The following is a 24,093-nucleotide window of genomic DNA, read 5'->3' on the forward strand; positions in this document are numbered from 1 at the left end:
TGGGTAAAATAACAACACTGAACTCTTGCGTGGGGCTTTTCATCCTGGAAGCTTAAAGAATCATTACACCCACCAGGGGAAACTAAGGAACAGAGTGGGGAAAATGACTTGCCCTAGGTCAATCAATATGTCGCAGCAGAACCAGGAATAGAACATTTAAGCCTAGCCACATGCCATATCCACTAGGCAATGCTGCCCTTTCACCCAGCAGCTGTGAGGATTAACTCATTAGTGCTTCTGAGGTACTTGGAGATCTTCGGGGCCTCATCCAAGGCACTGGTCTCCTTTACTAGCCTCAATGGGGCCACAGAGCATCCCAGAGGCGCTGCACCTCTGAGGATCAGGGCCACGGCGAGCGTCAGGACTCGTGCCCTGTAACGGGGTGCCTATCCAGCCCAGGCTGCCCTGCACATGCTCACAGCATGGGCTGGGGCTGTGTGCTGCTCATACCTCGAACGACTGGAAGGTGAGTCCCACGTGGAAGCCCTCGGAGATCGTGATCTTCCAGGTGCACACTTTGTTGGGCCGATATTCATCAGGGTAGTTCGGAGATTGGATGTGGCCATTGTCTTTCTTCATTTCTCCCCCACATATGGCTGCAAGGGAAGGGCAGCCCAGCCCAGCTGTAAGCAGCGGTCCAGCCAGTGCCCAGCAGGACTGGCTGGGGGAGGCCTCTGGGAGAAAGGTACTTGGAGAGCCTGGGAGCACCCAGGCCATTTGCAGGAGAAGGCTCTGCACCAACAACCCTAATCTGCCCTCCCCGGGGAAAAGCAGCCTTTGAGACGCAGCGTGGAAGCCCTCCCCCAGCCCCAGCATGAGCGACCCCTCCAGTCCCCGGTACCTTCGTAGACAGCGAAGAACCCTTTGCCGACCCAGTTGCTGCTGCTGCGGAATTCGATCCAGAGGCGGCTGTCGGTGGAGATGATGGGCTCAGGAAGCTTATTCCCGCAGAACCTACCTGGAGAAGGACACGTGCTTTATTGGGTCTGTCACCATGGCATTTGCTGCTGGCTGGCAGCAGCTCTTGGCCCTTGCCGCCTGCCTTGCTGCTGTGGTGCAAAACACCTGGCAGCAATAAGAGCACTTTTTGACAGTGCCTGACGAGCACTGGAACAAACGCCGCCCGTTTTTCACGGGCGTCTGGCCAGTCTACGACAGTTTTGCCAACGCGATGTTTCCAGGGGGTGATGTGGCCCAGCATGTAAAGATGACGCATTCTGGGGAGCGCTCATCATTGTCACAGAGATCCCCTTCTGGAGCTAGAGCAGGTGAGCAGAGGCCCTTTGCTGGCAGGGGTTCTGCAGGCCCCAGTGTTGCTAGGCTGCAAATGGCTTGTGCAGAGGTAAGTCTGAGTCTGCCTTTCTTTAAAGGAAGCCTGGGCTAGCAGGGGACTCGCAGTCAAGAACCTTTGGGGCTCCAGTCCCAGCACCGACTTGCTGCGTGATCCTCAGCAAGTTTTTGAGCACGAGGTTTTTCAGGTTTTGCTCATTAGCGGCTGAGACCTCGGGGAAATCTAGCCCAGCCCGTCTCCGTGCGCGCCTCTTTCCCAAAAAGGGGGCACTGCCTGCCTAGCAGATGGGCCGTGTGGATGAATCGGATTCTCTGCTAATGGTCACAGGCAGGGGTCATGCCACTGAGGTCAACAGATCTGCACGGGCTTCGTTAGCAAAGCACTTGGAAGATGCAGGTGAGCATCGGGAGAATCAGGTGAGCAGTGAGCTAGGTCAGCTTTTCTTAAACCGTGTTCTGTGCAACACGAAAGATCCGTGAACACCACACAGGCGTGCCGCAGGCGTTTGGAAAAACAATTTGAAGTTTTACAAGAAATAACTGATGGTCGATATTTTCTGTCATTAAAACCAGATACAATATTACTTCTTCATTGCTAGGACACCTGGCTAAATGACGTCCTTTTGGTTTTGCTGTATAGATTGCTGTTGGGTTTGTATTTTTAGTCTAATAACAATTTTTTGGAATGAATTTTCACAGGTGTGCTGCATAAAAAATGTTATTGTTTGATGTTCTGCGGTCTCCAAAAGTTTAAGAAACACTGCTCTAGGTAGACCTCATCTTGCTTTGGCTCTGGGGGGATGCGGGGCAGGGATGAGTTAGTGCTTCTCAACCTTTTCGATACCAAGACCAGCTGGCTGCCTCGTAGAGCCATCAGGGAGATCTGAGAGGCCACAGACTGGCTGTGCAGAATCTTTGTATTAGATGACCCTTGACGTTCCTTCTGGCATTACGTTGCTACGAGTCTCAGGGTCATTTTCTCATCTCTCACTGTATCAACTGGGATTAACCCCACTTATAGCAACAGGGTGATGGAGAGGAAAGCAGGCCCCTGACACCAGTTATTCTGCCTGCTCTGGCTGACAGCACGGTGATCACACAGCGTGATGGTGGGACATTTCTTGCCACAAGCACCTAAGGCAGAGAAGGCGGGACCGCGGGGAGGGGGAGAACCGCAGGTGTGGGACTTAATGGTGGAGGAAGGTGTTAGGAGAGAGACAGCGTCCAACAGCACGGCAAAGCGTGGCATGCCCAGGCCTGGCAAGACTCCTCTTGGTTACCTCGCTGTGTGGCCTTTCTCCAGAACCCGTCTCTCACCTCCACGTAATCATACCAGCACAGCCGGCTTCGGTACAGGTCCAAGGTTGTGAAGTTCAGGATGATCTGAGAGGGAAAACCAGGTGAGATTAAACCAGGCGTTGGCAACCTGAGGCTCTGTAAGGAGTCAGGTGTGGATCTAGGCCCTGCCGCCACTGCTGGCACGGTAGAAGTCAGTGTCGTCGGGCTAATGGCCGGCAGGGCGGCAGGAGGGATCCAGCTGTTAAACCAAGTAGATTTCGTGCCACTGTTCCAGCGGCGACAGAGCAGGGAGCCCCCCACTTGCCCTGCTGCTCGTCCCTCCCAAGCTACTGCTCACGGAGCTGCTGTGGCCTCTGCTCCCCAGCAGCTCTGTGCTGGGCCAGTTCTGCCTCTCCTTGGCCCCAGCACAGGCCCACAGGCTGCAGGGGCTCTGGGATGTAGTTGGTACAGCCCCTGTGTTCTGGGCCAGCCCTTCTGTGAGTGAGGGGAGGCAGCTCAGCATGCTGTGTTCCCTGCCCCTCGGTGGAGCTATGTCCCCGCAGAGGGGAGCACTGCTACCCAAGTGGCCACACCCCTCCAGCGGGCATGGGTCAGCTCACCCCCACCCACAGAACTCCTCCACGCCAGCCTTCCTTCCGCTGGGCACACATGGCTGCCCGGTTTGGGCTCCCCAGCCAGCGCCACGGACGGGTTAGTGCTGGGGGCCGGGCTGGGGCTGAGAGGGGTTAATCTGGGGATGGGGGGTAAAGCTTGGGGACAGGGGGATGGGTTGGAGGGCTGCAGTGGGTAAAGCCTGGAGATTGGGGGTGGATTTGGGGGCCAATGGAAATAGACTGGGAATGGGGGTACGTAGAGGGTTGATGCAAACCTTGCTCCTTCCTGCTTAAGAGCCTGTCCCCAGGTGCAGCGTTTCCCTTATCCTCATTTGCTCTCCAATCCAGGGGTGGAAGTGACTTAAACCTTCTAACTGGTACGAATCAGAGTGTGTGTGTGCGTGTGCGCGCACGCGCTGTTGTTAAAATGGGTGACAAAAGTGCGCTTTTATATTATTTACTAAGGCCCGTCTCATATTCACATGCACTGTGGCTCTTGAAGGATTGATTTTGTAACTGAATTTGAACAATGGCTCAGCTCACTGTTTTGGTTGCAGACCCCTGGATTAAGCTTTCCCCGGGGAGGCACTCCAGCATAACGCATGGTCTAAGAGAGTGCCTTGCCGCCTCTCATGGCAGGATAATAGCTTACTGCTGGTGCCAGCTCACAGAGTTCTCTCCATAGCAGCCCTGGTGTTAGCCTGTGCTGCTGCTCCCGGGTACCAGCTCATCTGGGGGTCATTGTGCCATTCTGTCACCTCCAGCCAAGTGGCTTTGGGGGCGGGTGAGTAAACCCAGGCGTGGCAGTAGGGCTTTCCCATTGGTGAAGCCATGAGCTGATCTCCTCTGCTGCTCTGCTCTAGTTGTTTCATTCCTCTTGGGTATCTACAGGCACCACTGGCCACAGAATCCAGATGCTGCTTGGTCAAAGACCTGCTCATTTCCAGAAGTGACCGATACCCACCGGGCCTGACTCGCAGAGGGGCTGCTCAGTGCTGTGAAATCCACAGCCCATTAGGACCACCACTTGTTAACAGACCGGCCCAAGCTTCGGGGAACAGAGCTCTCCTGGCTCCAGCCCACACGTGGGCTGTCAGCTCTGGAGAGGGGCTTGCGTTGTGACAGGGCAGCTTCAGGGACTCCAGTGGAGTGCAGTCGAGCTTGCCCAGCTCCTCGCTAGTGGAAGCCACAAGAGCTGTCTGGGGCGTGATTCAACGGCAGAAACCAGCAAGGAAGAGAGTGGGAGGGGCATGTCAGAGCAGTCTGAGAGCAGCGGAGTCAAGCTGAACAACGCGAGGAGCAGTCAGGGCTCAAGCCAACACACTGAACTCATTGGGAGCCTCCAGGGACTTCAGCAGGCTCTGGACTGGGGCATCAGGCAGATCGCTTTGTGGGTGGGAGAGTACAGATCTTCCCCAGTCCAACCCCACTTCCCCCGGTGCTGGGAGCCCCACAGGCACCAACTCTGTGGGTGTTCCGGGGCTGGAGCACCAGGGGGAAAAAAAAAAAAAAAATCAGATGCTCAGCACCCACTGGCCACCAATCTCCTCCCTCCCGCAGCTTCTCTCACCTGCCAGCAGCCTGCTGACCAACTCCCGCTCCCTGCCAGCACCTCCCCTGCCTCAGACAGATGTCCCCCCACCCAGGCTGGCCCCTGGGACATATCCGGCAGGCTGGCCAGAGCTCCAGGGAACAGCCACACACCTGCGTTAGCCCCTGCTGGGGATAGCTCACGGGACCTTTTCCATCCCCAGCTGGCATGGGCGTGGCTGTCCCAGGAGGGCTGTGCTGGAGGCAGTGAGTGGCATATGGTAGGGTGGAAGGAGAAGGCTGACCAGCCCTGCCCTGCTACAAAGGGGAGAGCCAGGCTGCTTGAAGAGGAGGGTCCCCACTGCTTGTGACCTGAGTAGCAGGCTGGGTCCTGGCCCAAACTGCCCCACCCTGGGGAGGAGCACTGGGATCCCCTCGAGGCACCAGCCGCTGGCAACGCACCTTCTTGCAGCCTCTCCCATGCAGGCAGGCACAGCCAGAGGCGAAGCACAACACCAGTGTGATGTCCTGGCTCGGGCCCCTTCCATGTCCATATCCCTGCAGGGGCTGGGCTTAGTGCTCCACTCATCGCTGTCTATCAGCATGACTATTGCACCTGGGCGCCCCAGCCATGGACCATGACACCCCGGTGCTAGGTGCTCTATGCACAGAACAAAGCGACTGCCCTGCCCACAAAGAGTGAGTGGCTGTGTGGCTCTCCGGCAGTGAGTCGCAGCTGGCCCCTTTCCCTGGCCCCTCCCACCACAGCCAGGATCCAGCTGGGACCCCCCACTGGCAGTAAGGGAAAGGGAGGGTGGTCCCAGCTGTGCTCTGCTGGCCTTGTCGATCCCTGCTTGCTAGGGACCTGGTGAAGCCTGAATGCCAGAGGCTGGCGAAGGGGTAACGTCCCACCCAGCACAGCGATGGAGCGGTTCCCACGCCTGCTGTGCACCTCGTTTCTGCTCCCAGCCTCATGCTCCACGCCGAGGCGCTTTCAGCAGAGCCTGGGTAACACGGCGCGGCGCGGCGCGGCGCGGCGCGGGGAGTGTGCGGTGAAACGGTAACGGCTGTCGAGGCCATTCCCAGCCCGGGGGCATCTCAGCCAGCCAGCCCGAGCGGAGATGCTGCTGCCAGGGGAGAGCTCACACCGCACTGGGTGCTGGAGGCTGGGTTGGTCTGCATTGGGAAAGGTGGGGGTGGGACAGGAGCATGACACAAGGGGCGCACAGGCACGGGAAGAGAGGTGAGGACACGGGCGATGTTACACTTACACTCAGTGCACCACCAGGGGGCGCTCCCGAGGAGAAGAATGTGGGGGCGCATTGGGAAGGGGGACAGAGTGAGAGACAGAATGGAGAAGCAGGAGGAAGGAGCAAGCGGGGAGGACACAAAGGAGGACTAGGAAGAGGGAGGAAGGAGAAAGCAGAGCTGCGCTCAGCACCTGCTGGATTGCCCACCTTGAACCCTTTCCAGGTCCCCCCCAGTGCCGCCGCGCCCTGCCCCGGCGCCAGCCAGCCGGTACCTTTTCCCCCGGGGTGACGGATATCCGCCAGACGCAGTGCATGTGCGCAGGGTACCCATTGGGGAACTCTGGGGAGGAGAAGTTCCCCTGGCTGTCCTGGAGGGTCTCTCCGCAGACTGGAAACAAAACAGGAAAGGGGAGAGGGTTAAAAGCCAGCAGCAAAGCCCTCCACCCCCGGGAATCTGCCAGCCCAGGGAGCGGCAGGCAGAGGGATGGGGGGCCAGAAGCGTCCACATGGGAGAGATGAACGAACGTTGTTGTAGCCTTCCCCAGTGCCAGCACGAGCGCGGCCCTGGGCAGAGACACCAGAGATCAAACTCCAGACCCAAGCTACGTGCTCCTGATGTCACAGGGGTTTCGGGTTGCTAACCTGCCCTTGCCAGAGTCCATTTCCCTTCCCTCCGACCAAGCAATGCCTTGATTGCCCCATCTGTAGCACCCCCAAGGCCTGCTCTGAGAGTGGGACCCGGGCCGGCTGACTTAGTGTCTTGCCCAGCCGTTGTGGAGCGCATGGGGCCATGCTACCGACCCGCAGTCCCCAGGCGCACCACGAGGGAAGGCTGGCGAAGGGGTTCGGGGAGCAGCCGGCTGGCTGGGCGGGAGGCGGAGGCTGGGTACCGCTAGCAGCATCAGGTTGATCCAAGTGCAGCTGCGGCAGGAGGGCAGGCACAGAAGCGCCTGCTGTCCCAGCCTGGGGTGAGAGGCAGAGGGCTGCAGGGCTGTGATACGGATTGCACGGGCTGTGCAAGAGGAGGAGAACCAAAGCTACCAGGTGGGGGAGGAGCGCAGACAGAGCGCCAGTCAGGTGATTTGCACACGCAGCGTGCTGGCAGGGAGGCGGAGGGGCAGGTACTCCGGTGTCCAGTGCAGGAGAGGTGCGGGGGCAGGGATTGGAACCCCAATGGGCCATGGGCTGCCCATCCCTGCTTTAGACCCGGAGCCCCATTCCAATGAAGCAGAAGGCGAGGGCGGGAAGTGCCCACGGGAAATGGCTCAGGGCCTGTCCAAGCAGTGGAGCGTGTCCTGGGACAAGGAAAGGGAACTCTGCAGCCTGGGGAAATGCTCCCCGGAACTGGGCCCCACTGGCTTCTCAGCATGCGCTGCCCCTTGGGAGCTCTCCCGGACTCTCCCCTCCGCAGCCCCCAGAAGGAGGACCCTGCAACACACACTACCAAGAGGGCCGTGGCTGCCAAGCTCTGCTCTGAATGCAAAGTTCAGGGATGTTTGGACCAGGCTCAGCAACCAGCTGCTTTCAGAGATCCCATCCCCACTGCCCCCGACAGCACATCACGCAGGGACAACTTATCCCCCTTAGCCGGCCGGAGCCACCTGGGCTGGGAGCAGACCCTGCCTTCCTGCAGAAGCAGCACTCGCGGGCCTGATGCTTCTCATTCCCCCACTCCCAGCCCCTCTGCTCCAAGCGACATCTCCTTCTTTCAGCTCTGGGCGTTGCTTTCCGGGTGCCCAGAAGCAGCACTGGCCTTTGAAGATGCACCACCTGGCCGCCCTCCCCACCCCCGAATTAAATCAATAGCCTGGACTGAGGCTCCCAAGTAGCCATGGAAACACAACCCGGCGCCATGTTGCCACAGCAACAGAAGTCCTGACTTTAGGATGGAAAATTAAACCTTACAAGGGTTTTCGTGTCGCGTCCCTCCCTGCCTCTCACACCTATCTTGGCCTTACCAGCCAAGCAATGTGGGCAAACAATCCGCCTACCTTCTGGTTCCAACGCCACCAAGCCAGGGCCTGAAACCCAGCCAGGTGTGAGATGCATCCAATGCCAGGTTAAAGCTTTCCAGGAGCTTCATCTACACTCACGTCAGCTCCTGCCCCGCTTCCCTTGGGGCAGGAATCTTGCTCCCCCACCCCCGCCCCTCCAGCCACCCCGGCCTTGCCATGCCGTGCCCAGAGGGGCAGCTGGGCCCAGGACAGGTTTGCTGCTTAGCACTGTCTGGAGCTAGCCCAGCTCTATTATCTGGAACCCACGTGACCTACTCAGCTGTGGCAAAACGCAGAGGCCCTTCAGTACCACTGGTCATGGGCCAAGACCTCCTTCCCTGCCTCCCTGAACCTAGAGCCAGTGCTGGGACTGACTTAATGCAGAAGAATCAAGGTGAAATGTAAAAGATCATTTCAAAACTGGGGAAAAGGGAGGCTCGGGCTCTTCCTAGTCATAATTTTCCTTCCCCTCCTGCCTTCTAACCTTCGAAGTAGCAGCAATGCTAACTCTGCTCTGCTCTGAGTTGGCTGGAGAACCTCTAGAAGGCCCTGGGGGTGTTGTCACTGGAAAGGCAGGGTGTGTTTAACAAAGGCACTGGAGTTAAACAGGAGCTAAAGGCCAACAAAGGACAAAAAAAAAAAATCCATGTGAGAGGACAAAAGTCCAGGGAAGCCAATGGAGCTGTGCCCAGCAATCCCAGAACACCATTTAGCACAAGAAGTTTTAAGGTATTTGACTAAAAATCCCTTCTCTGCGCAACAGCTCAACTCGCGCTCTCTTTGCCTTGGTGATTTCATAGCTCTCTCCTGCTCCCCCACCAGAGAGCAGAGCTGAATTTCAAGTTCAAACAAAGAAGCAAACAAGCGGAAAAAGACCTGTCACTTCTCCATACTCATTTGATTCACCAACAAAACGAAAACCAAACTTCCCTGCAGGCTTTGGGCTAAAGGAGAAAAAATAAGCCACAAGCCACCTTTAACTCTGCTCTAACAATTCTCTCTAAGCGGCAGGGATTTCTGCAGGGCCTGCTCCTGGGTCAGGATCTATCTAGATGTCTCCATCTTGGCCTGTTATTTATAGTGTATTTAGAGATCATGCACATTTATAATGCCTCTGTCACCAACGTGTCTATCAGAGGTGCTCTGTAAATACATCACCCATTTCTAAGACCTTCACCCAGAGGATCCTGAAGCACTTTGCACACGTCAAAGACTTCAACCCTCTAAACACCCCCTCCAACCCCCGGTTCGAGGAGCTGGGTTTTACCCTCATTTCACAGATGGGGAAACTGAGGCATGCCAGAATGATTTGCTAAGGCCCAGTCAGCAACAGAGGCAGGAACAGCCACCAGGTACCTACACAGCTTCGTTCTCTGGCTCTCCGGGTGGGGTTCAGACCTCAGACGGCACTCGTCTGACTTTCTCTGACTGCTGCCTCTGGTCCCCAGCCGTACAATAGGGACCTTCACTGTCCCTTCGTCCGTCTTGTCTATTAACACGTGGAGCACTCTGAGGCAGGGACTTGTAAGCGCAGTGCTTAGCGCAATTAGGCAGCTGATTAGAACTGGTTAGGAGATGGACTGGCGTCTCCTCCAGCTGGGGACAACTGCAGCAAAAACCGACTCATGCTCACGGCTGCTCAAGCCGCTGCAGAACGCTATTCTGACAGCTGACCCTGCAGCCTCCGCAGCTGGAGGGGCCACGTGGCCACCTCAGGGGATGTCAGACAGGAGACACTTGCCCTGATGCCCGCAGGAAGCCCTGGGGCAGACAGGAGACTGACAGCTGTTTGCCAGCACATCTTCTCCCTCCGCACCCTGTGAACTGGGGAGGCTGGCAAGGCAGCTGCCACGAGGCATCCGTCTCCATGGCTAGTTTCTGCAGGTGGCACTCTGCCGCCCTTTTCTATTTGCCTGACGTGTGCTTTGGCTCTTCGTAAACCCCGCCCTTGGCAGCAGCAGCCCGTGAGGTGCAGGGGGAAGGTTTATCACAGAGCCTGCTGGCCTCTCAGATGGGCTCCTGCCACGGCAGCACAAAGGGCCCAGCTAGGGCTTGGCAGACACAGCAGGTTTTTAGCCTCTGTAGTTTCCTCCTGGCTTTGCCCGTCTTCCAGGGAAAAGGAGCATTCTCCTAAGCGAGTCCTGTGCTTCCCACACATTCAGCCCTGCTACTCCCATGCCGCGGAAGGGACTCATCTTCCCCTTCAGCCCTGCACTCACCGAGCCCATTCTGCTCACAAGGCCTCAGCTGCTCTGTGAGCACAGAGGGCAAGTGAAGCCGGCTCTCTGGGATCACCAGGCCAGGCCAGGCCTCAGGAGCCAGTTTCACACACTCCAGCTCGGCTCTCAACTTTTTGTCCCGGCTTTGCTTTCTGACATCTGCTTAAGCGCTGGAGCCAGAGCTGGGGATGGCTGGGCGGTTTCCAAAGCCTTGGTGAAGATGGGGCAGTTGGTCCAGGCTGAGCTCTCAGACCTGAGTTAGGTCATGCAATTTCCATTCACAGATCAGTGGGAGGTGCTCAGACCAGAGCATGATGTCAGACCCCAGCGGACATCGTACACAAGGAAGGGGCTGGGACACCAGACTCGGCTTCTTCCCGACTGGAGGCCGTGACTCCATTTCCAGCGGAACTCCCTCTGGGTCACTGACTCACTCCCGGCCCTCCAAGTCGGCCCTACCCAAGAGTTTTCATTCATGCAGCCAGGAGACAAACCAAGTAAGAGGGGGGTTAAACTAGAATAAAAAGACTTCTATCATGCATGCCCCACTCAAAATGCCATCACAGCGGAGTGAGTTTGAGCTGGGCTTTAGGTTTTTCAACCTCCCTCTAAACATATTTATTCCCCCCCCCCTTGGGTTTTTTGGTTTGAGGTTTTGTCAAAAGTTAAATATACATAGATATAAGACTAGACGTGGTCGACTGAACACCTGGGCAAATCAGTGAAAATAAAATTGTCACATTTTTTGGTCAAAAATTTGAAAATCCAATGACATTTTTACAAGGAATTTCAAAATTTGAACCATTTCACCCAGGGGGCTTGGGGCCAGTTCCTGCATCTGCAAAGGACTGGCGGGGTGACCTCACAAGGCGTCACTCTGCCTTCTGCAAGTTGGGGATAATTACCCCCAACTTTCACTGCACAGCTCTGGGGGAGGCACTGCAGGGCCACACATCTATTTCTTAGCAAGTGCTTTGGGGCAGGCCCTGCCCTGACTTCTGCATATGTACAGCACCTGGTGCCAGGCGGGCTCCTGTAGCTGGTTCCTGTGTTGCCCCTTTGCCCTCGATCCCCGCAGGCAGGTGGATGCAAAGCTGCCTGTGGCCCTTACCTGGGCATCTGTAGAGTTTGCGCGCCTGGTCTATGTCCCCTTTGCTCAGCCGGGTCCGCTGGCCGATGTGGGGCACCACGCCGTTCACACTGTATTTGGGCTTGATGGTGTCCAGGAAAACCCCTCTGGAACAAAAGCAGAGAGGGGTGAATGGACGACTCAGGTCCCCTGGAGCCTCCCCAGCAAAGCAGCACCCAAGGCAGAAATTCACGCTGGTGGGCTCCACGCATGGCTCCCTGCTGCCCGAAGCAGCTGCAGAGCAATTCTATGCCACCTCTGTAGCACTCCCAGCGAGTTCTCATCTGCTCACAGCCACACGGGACATGGCCACAGCAAAGCCTGCTTGCTGTGCCTGGAGAGACGCTGGAGTCCACTGGCTTACCCCAGGCCCTGACCCCACATTGCTGAAGAGGGTGTCACAAAAATCCAGCTCAATTACTTCCAGGACGGACTGGCAGAGTGAAGGGGGGAAGAGTGGACAGTTCACCCTTGCCAGCAGGAAGGAAAAAGCTCAGGATCACACAGCAATGGCCCCAGAGGCTGGGAGCATGCCACGCTGCCATTGCTGCTGTATTCGTATTAGCAGTGCAGCATTACAAGGGGCATTGCATGCTAGAAGTAGGATTAATTAACACCAGAGTATTAGAAGCAGCAACAGCAGTATTAATACCCCTAGCAACGGCACTGAAAACTCTCTTAGACAGGTTAAGTGGTATTACTATGCTTGTAGTATTAGTACCAGCAGGAATTTCAGTGCCCGTTTTTCTGAAATTACTGCCAGTAACATTGTAACTTATCAGTAGCACAGTAAACTCTTTCATACCCGGCAGCCCCAGGACTGGGAGGCTGCTGAGTATTCAAAAACTCTGGATAATGGAGAGCTGTACCTAGCAATGCATAACACCAAAACACAACAGGATTAGCTATTAGGAAACAAACAAAAAAGTATGAGTGTGCAGTGCTTTATTTACCAACAAGAGGATTGTATACTGTAAATGCAGACATTTGCTGTATTGATTTGTACTGACTGTCACTGTACCGTACTTGTGCAAAGCGTAACTGAAACGTACTACTGGTTCCAAGGCCGGCTGTTTGCGAGTTCCGGCTGACAACACGCTGGCTAGGAAAGAGTTTCCTGTTTTCACCGAAGCAATGGCAGTACTGCTACTACAGCACCGCAGGGCCATGCATCTCAATAGCATTGCTATGGGCAGCGGTCTGGGGGACCATCCACCAGAAGGAAGTTTGCTTCAACACCAGCCATTGAATGGAGCTGGGGTGGTAGCTCAGGCTGCGGGGCTGTGGGTGGGGAGAGGTGTTGCAGAGCATGGGGCCCCCAGGCCCTGGCCCCCGCCCGCAAGCAGGCAGACATGACTCGTTCAGCAGGGAGAACAGAAGGTTATCAGACGACAGGGATGCAGCGGAGAACAGACTTGTCAGCTCAGAAACAAGAAGCCGTTGGTACCATCCATCTTGGGGAGATGGGGCTGGGGAAGGGCCTAGCCCTCCTTCCTCCCTCCTCAGCGCGCGAGACTGTCCCACTCAACAGCCCAGTTCCAGTTCAAACCAGCCAGGCCCCTCCTCCCTCCTTTGTCCTGTTTCCCAGGGAAAAAAGGTGTCACCTGGTTGCCTTGGTTACAAAGAGTCAGGAGAGCCATTCTGAGAAGTCATCACACAGACTCCCCTCACCTCTGTGCACTGCTGCTGTGCCCAGGGAAACTGAGGCACTCACCTTGGGTTGCTGCAGGACTGCAGGAAACACATGTAGGAGTCACACCCTCTGTAATGGGGTTCTGGGGTCCCCAAGCTCTGCACCCCAACCGCAGCCAGGAGTGACTCTCACTCAGCTGGTAGAAGGGGGAGTTTATTAGTGGACAGAGCCACAGCTCAGTACAGAGGTGTCAGTACAGCCGGCACAGACAGTCATTCCAATCCATTCTGGGGAGAGGAGCCCGGGGGGTGCCCCTATCTGGGGCCTCGCCTCCCCTCAGCCCAGGCTGGCTGCCTTCCAACTCTTCCCCCAGATTCCAAGTGCCCCTGCTGATTGAAACCCAGCCAGGCTTCTCCCCGCTCTTTGTTCAGGGCACAGGTTACAGCCCCAGAGGGTGGTCCCCAGCTCACACCGCCCTCACTCCATCACACCCTCTCACGCCCCACTTCCTCACCAGGGGTGAGTGGGGACAGGCTGACTGTGTGGGAGCTGCGCTGCTTTGGGCCCTGCTGGCTGGAGACAGTGATAAAGGTGTGGCTCTAGGTATCACACAGGTAGCTGAGTGAGTCCGTATCTTCGAGAACAACAAGAAGTCCTGTGGCACCTCATAGACTAACAGCTATTTTGGAGCATAAGCTTTCGTGGGCAAAGACCCGCTTTGTCAGAGGCAGGTGTGATGCATGTGGCTTTAAATCAGCCTTCCAGTGATTCCAGTCAGACTGTGCGGAAGGGTGCTGAGAGGAGGGCACTGAAACTGAGCAGAGAGGAGACCAGCATGCAGCAAAGCACTCCCAGCGCAGCACCGCAGGGGGGTGGGTCAGGACCTTCTCTGTGCCGGATCTGGCCTGGCTTGTGGTGACCACATCAAGGCAGATGACTCCGAACTCTCCCAGATGTGGGCTTGCTTCCGCCCCTAGCAATCAGCGTGGGAGGCAGACGCCGGGTGGCATGGCTGTAAAACTCCAGGCTGAGATCGGCTCTGCTCTAGGAGAAAAGGGGGCAAGCTGCTAAAAACAGCTCACACACTCCTGTAATTAAAGTGCTCCTTGTCTATGGGAAGGAAAGTGAGTCAAAGAGGCTGGAAGCTGTGCTGGTGGAAGAACAGGACTGCACGCAGCTGGTGCTGGGAGACAGGGAGCTAATTGAGGCCTGGGGGTGTCACCTGCCAGTCAGAGCTAGAGACAAGGCGTGCAGTGGGAGCATGGGTCCCAGGAGGGGATTGCAGTCTGATGGTTAGAGTAGGGGAGACTGGAGTGAGGACTCCTGGGTACTATCCCAAGCTCTGTGAGAGGAGTGGGCTCTAGTGGTGAGAGCCAAGAGCATCCTGGATTCCTGTCCAGCAGTGCTGCAAGCTGAGCAGTTGGGCGGCCGCCCAGGAGAGGTTCCACTGCCACCCAGCTGATTAGCAGAGCGCCCACAGCTGGCAGCCTGTGTTTCCATTGGGGGTGCACATCCGCGTACGCCATGGTGCACAGAACAAAATTTATTCCACCCACGGATGGGAAAAATGAAAGGAACCCTGCTCCCACCCCGCTGCTGACACTGACTATGAAGTATGTGCCTTGGGCGCAACCCAATGCATCATCCCGAACAGCCACCAGCAGCTGTGCAGAGCACGGCAGCTCCCCAGGGCCGTTTGCTCTTTCACCAACCTGCACGAAAACACACCAAAAAGTAAACAAGGGTGCGGAGCTGTCATGGCAACTCAGCCACCAGCAGGCAGAGTGGCCAGGACATGCTGGGCTGCCTTTGCCCTCACCAGAGACCCAAACCACAGGAGGAGCGCCCGGAGCGGAGAGGAATTGCTCATGGGTGTGAGCGCATTAGCTCAGTTCTGCTCTCAGCTCAGGAGGGGTCAGGGGAAAAGTTTTATGCCCATCAGCTGAGGAAACACCCCGGGAGACTGCAGGATGCCAGCTGGGAAGCCCCTTGGCTCTCACTCCACCCAATCCAACTACTCTCCACAGACACCCCCTACCTAAAGGCCAGGCTCCTGCACTCCGGCCCCAGGACCCAAACCTAACACGTGAGCTCCCCCGACTCCCATAACCCAGTGCGCCTGGTCCTCCTGCCATGGAAGACGAGAGCACAGGCCCCAAGTGTAAGGTGGACCCAGCGTGCTCCATCCAGTGCTTGGGCATCCAGATTCCTTGCCTCTTCTCGGAAGCGAGCTCAACGGGGAGCAAATTCCATGGTGCTGGCTGGCTCCGGCAGTGTGCGAGAGAGGCAATGCAGCAGGGCCGGGCTGCACGGGGGACTCATGGCTCTCGGGGTGCGAAGCATTCACACCCCGGAGAGATCCAGCCCCCAGGGCAGGCAGATGGGGCTGGGCGGAGGGCAGAATTCCTGTCGGCCCAGCTGCTGCCTTGGAGGGAGGTGGTGAGTTAGTAGAGTGATGGGAAAAGCGCTCCCTTCAGGGTCGTTTATCCGGCGTGCTGAGAAGTCGGCTGAACTACGCCGCTACAGAGCCCCCAGCGAGGTCCCAAACCAGCCCGTTTTCCAGAGCAGACCAGGCCTGCAGCTGTGCCCAGAGAGAGGTGAAAGGACAGCGCCTGGGGGCGGAGGGGGGAAGAAGATGAAACTGAATGCGAGGGGGCTCGGAGGCAGGGAGAGACTGTGCAAGCAGCGCCGGCTCCCTCCCCCGGAGTCCGGGCTCTGCTGGTAACAAATGGAATCTTTCCCCGCTCCTGTCACCATATGGAGGTGTTTAAATCTGGAAGGGGGAGCACGGGGGGAGGGAGCGTTCATTTCTCTAGAGTTTCCATCCCGTCATCGTGAGCGCTCTTCAGGCAAGCTCGCCCGGCCGGCTGCGAGCTGCTGGGACACATTTCACCCACTTGGCAGGGACCCTCATCTGGCAGCCAGGACACGGACAGGAGCAGCAGCACAAGGCCAGGCCGGTGGGACACTCTCTCCCCGCGGCAGCACCTCCATCCTTCAGGATGCCCCAACTGGCCTTTTCCGCCTCAAGGGGCTTTGGCTGGAGATGGGAAATAAGTGCTGAAATTTCAGGGCTGAATCCACTGTGAGCCACCCCCCGGTGAGTTGCTGGTCACCCTGGGAAAATGGTTCATGAGGGAGCAGCCCCCCAACCTGTGTCCCACATGGAGCCTCCAAGGGCCCAGCTTTCAGGAAATCGCAGGGCAGCCGGAAATACCCGACTTCTTTTTTATTAAAGAGGGAAAAAAATATGCCAAGCGCTGATAATTATGCAAAGTTCTCGATGGCAGTCAGGGCTGCTGCTTTGCAGAGGTCACTTCACCTTGCTATGGGCAGATGTCCAGCCTCCCAGGTCAGCTGCTTAAAAGCCTCCCCACCTGCTCGATGCCTGAAAGCCTGGTGTCCCACTGTGCAACATCCTGCAGAATTCACCTGGAATTCCAACCCTGTCCTGGTTAAGAGAGGGATGCATCATCCCCAGTTGCCCTGACCTGGGGCTGAAGATGCTCAGCACCTCTGCAAAGAGGGGTCCTGAGTGGGGCGCCCAAAGCCAAAGGTATCTCAAATTATTATGGGAGCACCTACAGACTGGAGCATCATTGTGCTGGTGCTGCGCACCCACAGCCTGGTCCAGAAGAGTTTACAGCCCAAGTCAGAAATTAAACGTGCGAGAGAGAGGTGAAGGGACTTGCCCATGGTCACCTGGCCTGTCAGTGGCAGAGCAAGGAAAAGCCCCAAGACCCTCCCAGTGGTTCAGGTTGTCCTAACTGGCAGCTCCTGACAACATGAACCAGTATGACAAGCATTTAGCTAGGACGCTGCAGGAAGAATGCATTTGGCAATGCAGCTAAACACTTGTCCAGCTTTGTGCACCTGGGTAGTTCCCCTGATGTGAGTGGAAGAGACAGGACACATACTTCTACACCTGCTGAATTGGGGCCAGAGCCCTACTGATCTGGCTGGTCTAGCTGCACCCACTGAGTCCCTGCTAACACAGGCCTGACAGACCCCGGTCCTGTTACAGTCCATGGTAAACAGCCAGAGGGACCTGCCTCCAGCACAAGTAACAGGTGGTTTGGTTCCTGCCATCTGGGCAACATGGTGTACCTCTTATGAAAGCAAGACCCAGTGGCACATCCCAGGCAGTGTGAAAGAAGCTGGCAATGGTACCGGCTGAACACGCCAGGCAGCACCACAATAACAGAGCTGGGAGAGGCTGCACCAGCTGCACCTTTGCAGCCTGCAGTGACACGCGTCTGCACAGCAAGCACCGGCGGGCTCGGCCGAGAGGAATTCACAACCTGGGATTCACCTGCTGAGCCAACCTCCCCAGGGGAAAGACAGACAAGCCAAAAGCAGCAGCAAAAGGAGAGATAAAGGGGAGCCTACGGGCTCAGCAGAGGATGTCATCAGCTCATTGCATGCAAGGACGCAAGCCGCTGGGAGGTGGGCTGTGGCGCGGTGCGGTCAGGCTGCAGCAGCAGATCCAGACATGGTGCCGCTGGCTTGCTCCCGGCAGTCCTGTGATACGGTAATCAGCCACTTGTACTTTCAAAGCCCCTTCCCCGGCTGCTGCTGTACCAGAAGATAAACTTCTCCTACAGGGCAGAGAGACAGCCAAGCTCGTCTGTATTCTACCAGAACAAAAAAGCAGCCACGTCGCACTTTAAAGTACTACATGGCTGCTTTTTTACTTCTCCTAAGGGGATGTCTCAGGCATCTAATGGGGATTGAGATGCAGCTTGCTGCCAGGGAGAGTACATTCTGTGCATCTCTCTGCGCCAGCCTGCCTCAGGGAGATCTGAGCTTTGCCGCACCAACACTGGAAGGGGCGATCACAGAGGAGGCAGGAGAATCATTCATGGCCATGGGAGACAGGAGGAGGTGCTCCTGAACTGGGGCTGGAGGAAAGGTTCGGTAACGAGAAAGGGCCTCCTGACTTGAGGAGTAAACTCCCAAAGGAAGGGCTGGAAGGCTTGGCAATGGGACACTGAAATCCAGATGGAACAAGTGCTGGAGAACACATGGCAGGGAGCAGCCCTGTGCTGGCAAGGCAAGACGGTCACTATCAGAGAGCTGGGTAGTTTTAAATAGACCTTACTCATTTCCTTCCCTTCTCCCTCTCTGTGCGCCCCTGTTCTCGAGCTTCCCACGGCTGCTGGGGCTTAAGAATGCACCAGGAGGAAGAAGGCAGTGGGTGGCAAGGCTGTGCAGCCTGGGCCAGCACAGCCTCCTGCCCTGCCAATGCAAAGTTCACAGAATCAGAGAACACTGGTACTGGAAGGGACCTCGAGGGGCCATGGAGTCCAGCCCCCTGCCCTCATGTCAGGACCAAGTACTGTCTAGACCATCCCTGAGAGGTGTCTATCTAACCTGCTCTTAAGTATGTTCAGTGAAGGAGATTCCACAACCTCCTGAGGTAACTTATTCCAGTGTCTGACCACCTGACAGTTCGGAACTTTTTCCTCATGTCCAACCTAAACCTCCCTTGCTGCAGTTTAAGCCCATTGCTCCTGTCCTATCCTCAGAGGCCAAGGAGAACAATTTTTCTCTGGGGTTCTCCAGGCCTGGCTGTGCAGCCCCCTGCACGTCTCAGGTCAATGGTCCATGCCGGTTCCTCACTCCTAGGAGGCAGCCAGCCATGGCCAGCCCTGGTAAGTGCTGCTGGGCCCATTTGCTTGGGCCTGCTCCAGGGTGGGCTGTTACTGGACAGCGAGCTTGGGCTGACTCAGGAGCTGCTCTCAGATGACCCTCTGGCCCCAGCCCCTCAAGGACGCAGCCTCCACATGGGAGCAAGAGAGACTCGTCTGTGCCCAGCCGTCCTAGGCTTTCCCTCTGCAGGGGGAGATGGTGACCCTGCTGCAAGCTGCAGCCAGCTCATCACCCGGCACACCCAGACAAGAGATCCCACCCTGATGTCACTGGACAGAGGCCAACAGCGAACTGAGCTGAGAGATCTGCAGGAGCCACTCGCCTACAGAAGCCGGAGTCCAGGGCTTTTCTCCTGCTGCTGCTGAGCATTCCCTCCCTATTGCATCACATGCTTTCTTCAACCCCCACCTCTCCCAGGGCACCAGCGACATTGCCCTAGCCCCAGCTCGCCAGCCGAACCCAGCTGGGAATCTCATCTCAGTCAGCGGGCGAGGCTCCTCCCTGGGGCAGGGAGGAGGCTCCAGGCCCAAGGCGTGGCTTTCCCAGCCCAGCTGCTGTGGGAGAGGCCAGGTGCGCTGGCATGGGCTGTGCAAGCAATGAAGCAACCTCTCCTTGGACTCCTACCTGGAGAAGGTGTTCCTGGCATAGTGCATGATGCTGTCGAAATCATATGTCTCCCCCAGGGACTCCACCTCCTCGGGCTCCATCTTCAGGAAGTTATACTCCTGCCCTACGGAAACAAGGGGACAGAGGCACGGATAAAGCAAGGGAGGCGACTCCAGGTGGGGCAGGGACCTCGATCAGCCACACATGCACTTGGTGCAGCTCTGCGCCCTCAAGCCTGGGCTGGCTACTGCCAGCTACTCCCAGTCCCATCCCCGAGGGCGCCCGGAGAGGGGAGGGTGGAAGCAGGGGGGCTGGAAAGGATCGTGGGGCCTTTACCAGGTTGGATGTTCTCCCGGACGATGGAGACATGGTCATCGCGGTCCGGGCGCGTGTGCTCGTGCCAGAAGCCGATGACGTGGCCCAGCTCGTGAACCACGATGCCAAACTTGTCACAGTTTTTGCCAATGGAGATGGCCTGGGGACCCCCTCCTCTGTGGCCCACGTAGGAACAGCACCTGGGGAGGGGGAGTCAGAGGCCCATGTGGGGCAGGAACGAGAAATCAGCTGGCCAGCCAGCAGCGCTCCTTCGCCCTTCGATTGCTGCCACTTCCAAGGGGGGAGCGCCGGCAAGGCAGCCTTCAAAGGGCTAATGGCCTTGCAGGTGCACACTCAGTCAGGCTAAGTGGCCTGCGGTTAGATTTGGTGTTCCATCCACAAGCCTACAACCCTTGCACGGGCAGGGCTCTGCAACCACACGATGGGAAGTCTAGAGGGGCAAGCTGGGCCCCCGGGACAGCCCACTTCCTCCCACCACGACCCCAGAGAGCCGTCGGGAGAAGGCAGCGCCCCCGCCAGCCGCGGGGAACGGGTAGGTCAGTGGGGCTGGGAGCACTAGCACTAGGAGGGCTCCACCAGAAGCCACACATATGGAAAAGCACTACTCTGTGGAAACTTCCACTGGCTGCCCATGTTTCATTTCAACCTGAGCCCGTGCGACTCTGACTTGAGCGGGGTCTAGGCGGAAACTGGGCAGGCTCAGTGGGTCCCATGGGGCTGAGAGGCTGCAGCTGCCTGAGGGATGGAAAAGGGAAAATCGGGGAAGGGGGGCTGCCTCAGGTGGCGACGGGGAACCAGTTTGGAGGGAGTAAGATCTGGCCTGGATCCTTGCCTGGGACTAGAGTGGGATTAACTCCTAAGTGCAGTCACTTTCCCTTACAGTAGCACTGCACGCTGCCTGCGCCTGGAACCAGAAGAGCCAAAATGCCAAGAGGAAAGCTCCTGGCCAGCCTCCAGAGGCCCCGACAAGGTCTGCAGGAGCAGCTGCTCTGAACCAGCCCAGGTGCACCCATCTCTAGGCACGGCCCAGTTTCTACACCCATCAAAGTCAATGGGTAGACAGTCCCTGGCCTCAGTGTGAATTGGCCAGGTCCCAGTGGGACCAGAACCTGGCTCCTGGCTCAGGGTGCATCGATATTTCCTGAGAGACACTGGGGGACATCTCTCTCTTCCCCCTAGGATTCCCCTGGGGGGACCCTCTGGGAATGCCCTAGGTTTGTCTACTCTGCTCAGCCAAAGCCCCAGCCCAGCCGCCAGAGGGATGCGCTTTCTCTTGCCTGGACAAGAAGTGCTGACTGCAAACCCAGGGCCTGATCCTACAGGGCAGTGAGCATCTCCTCCAGCTGCTGAGTGCTCTGCTCAGTACATAAGGATCGAGCAGATCCAGCCGTCTTCCCGTCCAACCGGCCAGGGCTAACCAAGTCGGGCCAGGCCCAGGCTACTTTTTGCCTTGTCCTGTTTTGAGTGTAAGCCCTTTGAGGCAGGGACTGTCTCACTCTGTGCACGTACAGCCCCTAGTGCCACTGGCCCCAGCGCAGACTGTGGCTTCTAGGCCTCACTGTAATAATGAGAAATAGAATTGCCACTGGCTGCCTGCGGCTTCAAGGCTTGACTCTCTCCTGGCATCGCTTTTATGCCACACAGTGACTTGACTTCAGCAGAGTTACACCAGTGACAGAGGAGAGTCAGGCCCCTTGTGTGCACTCCAAACCCAGCTCACTGGAATTCCCCTTTCCTCCAAATGCCAATTAGCCAACCTCTTTTATAATTAACTCTTAACCCGAGGCCCTCCGGCAGCCCCTTCCGCCTGAGACTCTCAGAGCACTTTACAGAGTCAAGTCCCCTCAGTCCCTTGTGGGGACAGGTCCTTGTTGTTATCACCAGTGTGGAAACTGCGCCCCCAGGGTAGCAAAGTGTTCTGCTCCAGGTCAGCTGGCGAGTCAGCAGTGGAGGCTGGCAGTGTGTGAATTCCCACGGCTGTGCTTTGACTGCTAGGCAAAGCTGCCTCATTTGGTGGAGGTGGGGACGGGGTGCTCAGCTCTGCACTCAGCATCTTAGGCTGGCGTTTCCCAAGGGGGCCTCAGAGAGCAATGTGCTCAGCTCCTATTGAATTTCCAAGTGAAGTGAGTACCTAACTTCCCGGGACTACTTCGAAAACTCTCAGCCTTAGTTCCCACCTTGGGCAATTTTGTTCGGTGCCCAATGGCTCCTTTGGCTCTTGGGAATGAGACCCGCCTCCTGCCCAGCTCTCCCCGGCCCCACTCACCCACAGGGCCTGTGCGTGAACACTATGTAGCTCTCTTCCACATTGCGCTCCAGGAATGTAACGCAGGTGTGCTTCTCCCAGTGGCGCATGGCCTGGCGGAAAATCGCCCGCTGGCTACCTGCAGGAGAGACAGGAGGAGACCTGGAGTTCAGCTATGCCCTAGGAGCTTTTTGTTCTCTGTTTGTACAGCGCCTAGCAGCAGCGGGGTCTGGGTCCATTACGAGTGCACCAAGTTGCTACAGGACTACCAATAATCGTATCATCATAGAATCACAGAGCTGGAAGGGACCTCAGGAGGTCATCTAGTCCAGCCCCCTGCCTAGAGCAGGATCAACCCCAACTAAATCATCCCAGGCAGGACTATGTCCAGCCAGGACTTAAAAACCTCTAGGGATGGAGATTCCACCACCTCTCGGTAACGCATTCCAGTGCTTCACCACCCTCCTGGGGAAGTACTTTTTCCTAATATCCAACCTACAGCTCTCCCTCTTCAACTTCAGACCATTGCTCCTTGTTCTGCCATCTGTCACCACTGAGAACAGCCTCTCTCCAGCCTCTTTAGAGCTCCCCTTCAGGAAGTTGAAGGCTGCTATTAAATCACCCCTCAGTCTTCTCTCCCGCAAACTAAACAAGCTCAAATCCCTCAACCTATCCTCATAGGTCTTCTGCTCCAGCCCCTTAATAATTTTCGTTGTCCTCCACTGAACCTGCTCCAGCACATCCACATCCTTTCTACACTTGAGCTGTGTCTACACGTGCACACTACTTCGAAGTAGCGGCACTAACTTCGAAATAGCGCCCATCACGGCTACACGTGCCGGGCGCTATTTCAAAGTTAACTTCGACGTTAGGCGGCGAGACATCGAAGTCGCTAACCTCATGAGGGGATAGGAATAGCGCCCTACTTCGATGTTCAACGTCGAAGTAGGGACCGTGTAGTCGTTGCGCATCCCGCAACTTCGAAATAGCGGGGTCCGCCATGGCGGCCATCAGCTGAGCGGTTGAGAGACGCTCTCTCTCAAGCCCCTGCGGGGCTCTATGGTCACCGTGGGCAGCAGCCCTTAGCCCAGGGCTTCTGGCTGCTGCTGCGGCAGCTGGGGATCCATGCTGCAGGCACAGGGTCTGCAACCAGTTGTCGGCTCTGTGTATCTTGTGTTGTTTAGTGCAACTGTGTCTGGGAGGGGCCCTTTAAGGGAGCGGCTTGCTGTTGAGTCCGCCCTGTGACCCTGTCTGCAGCTGTGCCTGGCACCCTTATTTCGATGTGTGCTACTTTGGTGTGTAGACGTTCCCTCGCAGCGCCTATTTCGATGTGGTGCCGCACAACGTCGAAATTGAACATCGACGTTGCCAGCCCTGGAGGACGTGTAGACGTTACTCATCGAAATAGACTATTTCGATGTTGCTACATCGAAATAAGCTATTTCGATGTAGGCTTCACGTGTAGACGTAGCCTAGGGGGGCCCAAAACTGGATGCAATATTCCAGATGTGGCCTCACCAGTGCCGAAAAGAGGGGAAAAACAACCTCTCTAGAGCTGCTCAAAATCCTCCTCCTAATGCACCCTAGTATGCCGTTAGCCTTCTTGGCTACAAGGGCACACTGTTTACTCATATCCAGCTTTCATCCACCATAACCCCTAGGTCCCTTTCCATCATACTGCTGCTGAGCCAGTCAGTCCCCAGCCTATAACAATGCTTGGGATTCTTCTGTCCCAGATGCAGGACTCTACGCTTCTCCTCGTTCAACTGCATCAGATTTCTTTTGGCCCAATTTTCCTATTTATCCAGGTCACTCTGGATCTTCTCTCTCCGCTCCAACATATCTATCTCTCCCCCTAGCTTGGTGTCATGCACAAACTTGCTGAGGGTGCAATCCAGTCCCTCATTCAGGTCATTAATAAAGATGTTGAACAACACCGGCCCCAGAACCCAGTCTTGGGACACCACACTTGTAACCAACTGCCATCCAGATACTGAGCCATTGACCACTATCCATTGGGCCTGACTGTCAAGCCAGCTTTCTATTCATCTTATAGTCCATGGATCCAATCCATACTTCCTTAACTTATGGGCAAGAATGTTGTTGGAGACTGTAGTCAAGGTATATCACATCCGCTGATTTCCCCATGTCCACAGAGCCTGTTACCTCGTCATAGAAGCTAATCAGATTGGTCAGGCAGGACTTGCTCTTGGTGAATCCATGTTGACTACTTTTGACCACTTTCCCCTCTTCCAAGTGCTCCAAGATGGATTCTTTGAGGATCCCCTCCATTATTTTCCCAGGTACTGAGGTAAGG

General features: G+C 56.6%; 1 protein-coding gene across 3 annotated transcripts in view; it reads right to left on the reverse strand.

The window, feature by feature from the left end:
* BMP1 (bone morphogenetic protein 1) overlaps nucleotides 1-24,093 on the reverse strand; it is an 80,548-nt gene that overhangs the window by 17,195 nt on the left and 39,260 nt on the right. For all 3 annotated transcript variants that reach the window (XM_074981701.1, XM_074981702.1, XM_074981703.1), the window contains exons 4-11: nucleotides 21,798-21,915; nucleotides 19,532-19,710; nucleotides 19,214-19,319; nucleotides 11,287-11,411; nucleotides 6,235-6,350; nucleotides 2,571-2,673; nucleotides 842-958; nucleotides 451-596 (exon numbers count right to left, since the gene is read on the reverse strand). In XM_074981701.1, coding sequence (XP_074837802.1) covers nucleotides 451-596; nucleotides 842-958; nucleotides 2,571-2,673; nucleotides 6,235-6,350; nucleotides 11,287-11,411; nucleotides 19,214-19,319; nucleotides 19,532-19,710; nucleotides 21,798-21,915 — 1,010 coding nt within the window. The remainder of the gene's footprint in view (nucleotides 1-450; nucleotides 597-841; nucleotides 959-2,570; nucleotides 2,674-6,234; nucleotides 6,351-11,286; nucleotides 11,412-19,213; nucleotides 19,320-19,531; nucleotides 19,711-21,797; nucleotides 21,916-24,093) is intronic.

Source organism: Carettochelys insculpta, chromosome 31 (genome assembly GCF_033958435.1).
Source record: "Carettochelys insculpta isolate YL-2023 chromosome 31, ASM3395843v1, whole genome shotgun sequence".
Taxonomy (NCBI): Eukaryota; Metazoa; Chordata; order Testudines; family Carettochelyidae; genus Carettochelys; species Carettochelys insculpta.